Source organism: Marmota marmota, unplaced genomic scaffold (assembly GCF_001458135.2).
Source record: "Marmota marmota marmota unplaced genomic scaffold, marMar, whole genome shotgun sequence".
Taxonomy (NCBI): Eukaryota; Metazoa; Chordata; class Mammalia; order Rodentia; family Sciuridae; genus Marmota; species Marmota marmota.
The window spans coordinates 2,607,905-2,614,496 of record NW_026000261.1 but is presented as its reverse complement, the minus strand read 5'-3'; the positions used below and the strand labels follow the sequence as shown (position 1 = coordinate 2,614,496).

The following is a 6,592-nucleotide window of genomic DNA, read 5'->3' as shown; positions in this document are numbered from 1 at the left end:
ATATATATATATATATATATATATATATATATATATATATATATATATATATAAAATGAAAGGCATATATGTATATATGTTTTTCATTGAGATGTGACAGATGCATTATACTAGTTTTCAGGTTGAGAAGGTTGACATTTGTCTGATCTACATTTCTGAATCTAGGATTATATTATAGTTACATAATGACATATACATAAACTACTTATGATATAAGTAGTTATGCATTTCTAGGTCCCTCTCCTCGTAACTAGAACAGACCTCTCACCAAAAACTCAAATAAGTAGTTGGATTTGGATTTGGAGGTTGAATATTCTCTTCTCAAGACTTTGAACCTTAAAAGAAACTTCCACAGGACAGCCTCACTCTACCTTCCCACTGTGACTTTACATACATCTGTGTGAGCAGATGTACCTTGGAAAGAAATGTACATTGGTTGCTTACCAGGTATTGTACTGACTTAATCCTCAGAACAACCATACAAGACAGGTATTATTCTCTTCTCTATTTTGCATATAAGGAAACAGAGATTTGGAGAGCATGACTAACTAGCACAAGGACCCACAATTGGTAAATAAGGAGTGGAGCTCTTATTTAAGCCCAAGTTATTCTATTCTTTCTACTATGCCGGACTGCCTTCTGGATTGAGTTGGTTTGAACTCTGGGATTGCTGGAGTGCACACCCCAGGGAGGCTTTTCAAAAGGCCTTTCTTTCTTTCTGCCATAGTTCCAACCATGCAGGGCCCTCTTGGTATCCAAAGGCAAAAGAAATAAAGGAGGCCAAGAGTCATGCTCTCTTCCCTGTCTAGTTCTAGAGCTATCTGACAGTTTTTCACCCTGCTGTTAAGGTAGTTTGATCTAGTAAATTATCACATTTTATAAAACTGTAGCAGAGCTCCTAGGACACCTGAAATACCATCTCTACACAGAGAGGAGTACGAACTATCAGATCCAGGGCAAGAATCTATACGTTTTGTTTTGTTTTGCTTTGTTCTGGGAGGCTGCCACCCTCTCTCTGTCACTGAACTAGCTTCCAGGGCAACTGTGACACCACAAAAGCAACTTCACAACAATTCACACTGGGCATCAATGACACCAGAAAAACGATATTCCTTGATCTAAGACTACTGACAAAGGAACAGGGGGCAGAAAGAAAAAGAGGAAGAAATACTCTGTTCTGAAGCCAGAGCACAACAGAGCAACCCAGGCAGGGAGGGGAACTTTGTAAGTGAAGATCAAACAAACTTGTAAAAGCTGACTGGAAGCTGCATAGAATGACTTGAAAGGGTCATTGGGAGGCCCAGCAAAGATGGAAGATTGACAAGTCCCTACCAAGCACAAGTACAGCAGGGGCTGCACTGAGGGGGGCTGGGGAGGGGGGAAACCAAGTTTGGGCATCTGCAGAAATGAGGGCAGTTCATCTGTTTCCTCCCAGTTTACTCTCCCTGTGGACTCAATCTATTATGAAGTTTTTATTGCTGCCTTTATTATAGCAATTGGAAAGAATTAGGCATTGTGTAGCTGGGTGGAGTTCATTAGAGAACGATAAAGAAGAGGATTAATTCATCATTAGGGTCCTAGGAGTATTTTCAGACAAAGGAAACACTATTCTAAGGAAGATGGAGTTCTGCCTGCCCTACACCCTTCAATTCTGCAACAGGAGTCACTAGTTCAGGCCATGGCCTCTAGCTACCCTTGCAAACTGTCAAAGTGTGATAGGATATGATACTAAGTGTTTAACTAAGGGAGTCCCAGCAGCAGGTTAGCTATTTCAGACACTAATCATCAATCTTTCATGTTAATACCATCCCTACCAGAGACAGCATATAGAACCTTCTAAGAACATCCCTTCAACATTAAGGGACCCCATGCTCATTGAGGTCCTCTCTTCAGCTAGCCATAACAATGGCAGGGATTCCAAGAAGTTCCTATGGTTTAATACAGAGGAAGCCATTTGATATGATTAGATGTTGTGTCAAGCTGACTTCTTGGCCTAGAAGGAATAGAATAGAATCTTCCAATTTCATGCTTCACCAGGAAAAAGAATCCCTAGATGACATTCGCTGTATCCTGGCTGTTCTTGAAAGCTAAGGAGAACCAGGCAACCATTTCACACACCTTGCTCCCATCCACCCACTCACACCAGCTTCTGAAGCTTTCAGACTTACTTTTTGCAAAGAGCTGAGAGATGGTTTTCCTGGTATCCTCGGATCCCTCATACTCCTTTTCCGCAAGTTGCTTGTTGGCTGTCTCTAGACGCTCTGGAATTTGGAGATAATCAACAGGACCCCAAATATAAATTACCAAGCACATGTTGTTTGCCCTCTTAACTACTGACCTTCGGCAAAACAAGTTTGCATCTTCTCATCACGTAGTAGGAATGGATGACACGCACAGAGATTAACAAACAGGAATTCCAAAACAATAGCAGGGAAGAAGGGAATAAGGACTTAACTCTTTCACTCCTCATGACCTTTTGGTATAGATGTAGAATTGTACATTTCAATGAAATACTCCATCCTCAAATTTATAAAGATGACTTTCATTAACCAGAAAAAAAGAACATCACAGTTCTTGTGAAGTTCTCAAAATCATATAATGTTAAAGCTAGAAATGGCCCATGACAACATCTAGTTGAGTCCCTTGATTTTACAGATAACTGAAATCCAAAGACAGAAAATAACATCCCCAAGGGCAGCAGTTTTAAAGGTGTTGATGGTGATTTAAAGTAGAAACATTTGCCAGCATCTTCAATATCATCAGGTGAAGATAAAAATAAAAGAAAGGAGTGAGCCCCTAGCAAACAGCAAAGGGAATCACTATTTCAAGCTTGTACAGCCCAAAGACATACCTGTGCAAGACCTACAAAGGAAGAGAGGCTGTACCAATCGTAGGGGTGAGCTAGGTGGGTCTAGAATATCAGGAAGAATTGTTGCCCAATTAATTGACCGGAAGGCCAGTCAGATATTATCTCCCCACTAAGCAAGCTTGAGACCAAATACTTTTCCAGATACACACACACACACCTTTAGCCTGGCAGAGTCTCTGCAACTTACCATTGACCACACCAAGAGGTTGGATGATCCTGAAGAGCTTGATCAGATCCTTGTCAGCCCTTCCCAGCATCACCTTGCAGCTGCCCCCACAAACACAAAAGTAGGCCCACCGGTTTGCTCACCTCTCAGATCCCTGTTGAAGTCATGCATCCTCCGAATCTCGCCCTCCAACTTGTTCCTCATGGCTTTCTCCAGAGCCTCTCTTTTGGAGGATGACTTCACTAGGTTCTCATATGCCTCTGAGACCCGCTGGATTTCTGTCTCCACCTTAACATAAAAAGCAAGAAAGGTGGTAATGATAAGAGGTTGATGGGGAAGATGGTCTGAAAACACATATGCAAAACCTCAGTGACAGTTTCTCCCAGATGGCCATGAGGCAATAAGAACACAGCCACAAGAGAAAATTTTCAAGGAAAACATTCCAAGTTCAATGGTAAGTTTGGTAAGTATATATTTCAAAAGACTTCCTGAGGTTATAAACAATATATGTATATATGACTTCTACCTTCATAAAAGGTGATAGGATAGAATGAACTTCATAAAAAGGGTTATAAATTTCAATTTCTGAATAAATATTTCCTTGATTTTGAAAATATTAATAATAAAGTATATAATATGAGGATATCTTAATTTCATAGCATATAAAGGGCTTTCACATGTTTACTTCAATTTATCCTGTTATCTACCTAGTGGAATAAACAGGCCCTAAAAATCTGAAACTTCAGTATTATTTTTAACAAACATTTAAGCAAGGGTCAAACAGTAATCAGAACTGGTTAAAGCACTGTGGTGTGTGAATATGAATGAGAACATTCTCTTTGTCCTCAAGGAGCTTCCAATCTAATCAAGTCAAAGAATATAGGGCAACATCCACTTTTAGGAAAAAGGTGGCACACTCTTTAATCCCAGAGACTCAGGAGGCTGGAGCAGGAGGATTACATGTTTGAGGTCAGCTTGAGCAACTTTGGTGAGACCCTGTACCAAAATAAAAAGGGCTAGGGATGTGGCCCAGTGGTAGATTGCTTGTCTGGCATGCACAAGGCCCTAGCACCAGAGAGAGAGGAGAAAAAGAGAAGTGCTATAAAATACAGAGAAGGAAGAAATAAATTATTCCTGGTGGGGGGAGGAGAACAATTTCAGGGAGTAGGTGGCATTTAGAGTCAGATCCTCAAAGCTGGGTCAGATTTCAGTGGGCAGAGGTGAGGGGAAGGGTATTCTATTCTGAGTGAGCAAATGCATTCCCAGAATGACCAGTAGCCTCATTTGGCTGGACACTGTGGGGTACATAGAGGGAAGCTGGCAAGATATGGCTGTGAAGATAGACTGGAGTCAGATCATAAAAGGCTTTTAATGCCAGGCATTTGGACTTTATCCCATAGTCAGTGGGAAACCAGTACAGATTTTTGAACAGAAATTCATGATTAGAGTTGTATTTTATGACACCCCTGCAAATCTCGTAAAATGAAAGAAAAAAAGGAAAAAAAAAAAAAAGCCCACAAAGACAAAAGGTCTTGTCCTGAATCCACCAGAATCAGGAAGAAAACAAGAAATTAGACTCCAGAGTCTTTCTTTAACCAGGATAGCTCCACTGCACATGTAATAACCACAGAAATTATTTGCATATGATTTGTATAAGACAAATAAACCCCACGGCCTATTAGTCAATTTTCAAATTAAGTCTAATTCCTGAAACCATTCTGTGTTCCTTCTCAGTTTTCCACTAAACTCCTTAACAAAGCTCAGGGTGCTTTATGGGGAGAAATATCAGGGCCCCAGTGGGAGAGTGGGGAGAAAGGTAGGGCTACCAAACAACTCAATTCAACCTGCCCCCATCTCCAAAATCCTGCCTGAGACAGGACTGCCTACAAAAAAATGAGGCTTATACCACTGAAAAGAGCAGACTTGAAAGTGCTTTTCTCCTTGCAGATGGCACCGAGATAGCAGCACAGAAGGTGAAAGCTGGTGAATGGCATTTAGAGACAAGATCTGTAAGGCCTGTGTCTGATGAAGCTTTTGCATGAAATTCAAGTGCTGGATACAGAAAATAAACATTTCCATTTGAAAGACCAGGCTTGGTACTGGCCTGCTCTGGACAGTCTGGAGGGAGGGAGGGAGGCTTCCAGGTTCTCACAGTATGCAACACTTGGAAGGCATTGGTAACTTCACTCAAGGTGTTTAGACTGCTGTTGCTGGTTCTGGTACTAATCCCTCCCCCAAGCCCTGTGGAGATATTGTACTCTTCATGCATTAATCATCTTTTCATTGCTGTGACCAAAATACCCCCAAAAGGCAACTTAGAAAATGAAAAGTTTATTTGGGGCTCAGTTTCATAGATTTATTCCATGGTGGGCCAACTCCATTGCTCTGGGCCTAAGGGAGGCAGCAGATCATGAGAGAAGGGCCCAGGAAAGGAAAGTTCCTCAGCTCCTGGCAGGGTCAGGAAGCAGAAAGAGAGCTCTGCTCACCAAGGAGATATACACCCCAATGTCACACCCCCAGTAACCCATCTCCTCTAGCCTTAACCCACCTGCCTACAGTTACCACTCCTCAGTCCATTCAAACTAGAATGGACTGATTAGGCTATAGCTCTCACAGTCCATTAATTTCACCTCTGAATATTCCTACACCAACACACGAACTTACGGGGGTTTTCTCATATCCAAATCATAACACTTCACAAGGGCAAGGCAAGTTTCCCATCAGTCAATAGGGTTTTCCATGACACAATTCACAGAAGGGCACATCCACTGACATGGTCAGGAGGATAGTGGGGACAGGGGGAAGTGAGGGTGATAGTGAGTTTCCAGACTTTGTCTACTTATTACCCTCATAAGCTTCTGCTTTCTTATTTTTTCCAGCACCATCTGGTATCTACCTTATTTCCCCCACTTTCCTTTTCCTCTTCTCCCCCCTCTTGTCCCTGTCCTTCACCTTAGTACTAGTTTGGCCTCCATTTCTCCTGATACTCAGGCTATGCCAATTACACTTATTTGAAATATATTTTCATATCCAGAGAAGCAAACAACAATAAAAACCAACAAAAATTCTTCTTTCTTGTCATCCAACCCAACCCCCCCCCCCCAAATTACCATAAATCCTGTGGCAAGAGGGCTTATAGAAGATCTGGGTTCATCTTTTAGTGATGGGGCTGGGGTCACCTTGAATGGAGAGTGTGGGGAGGGGTGTCAACTATTAACCTAATCATCCAAACTGTGTATCTAGTGTATGATAGAATTAATTTATTGCATCAAAGTGATGGAGGAAGAGACACAGTTAAAATGAGAAGAGGGAAAAAGTACAAAACCAGGGACAAGTCAGAGAGAAAGAGGTCTCACTCCACTTTTCAGCAGGCCCCATTCAGGTTTAAGGAAACTGGAGGAGGGAGAGCTTTTTTAGCTGCATAAAAATGCTTAGCTGAAGATAAGCCTTCCTCTACTTTAGGACCCAGACCTGTTTGCAAATTCTCAGCCTCATCCAGGCCCCTGAAATTTCCACCTGGTGTCTCCTAGGACAGAGTTGCTTAACAATACAAGACA

General features: G+C 41.7%; 1 protein-coding gene across 5 annotated transcripts in view; it reads right to left on the bottom strand.

Annotated features, from left to right (window-relative positions):
• Amot (angiomotin) overlaps nt 1-6,592 on the bottom strand; it is a 56,233-nt gene that overhangs the window by 37,197 nt on the left and 12,444 nt on the right. For all 5 annotated transcript variants that reach the window (XM_048796938.1, XM_015497916.2, XM_048796939.1 and 2 more), the window contains 2 exons: nt 3,179-3,323; nt 2,169-2,261 (listed from right to left, as the gene is read on the bottom strand). In XM_048796938.1, coding sequence (XP_048652895.1) covers nt 2,169-2,261; nt 3,179-3,323 — 238 coding nt within the window. The remainder of the gene's footprint in view (nt 1-2,168; nt 2,262-3,178; nt 3,324-6,592) is intronic.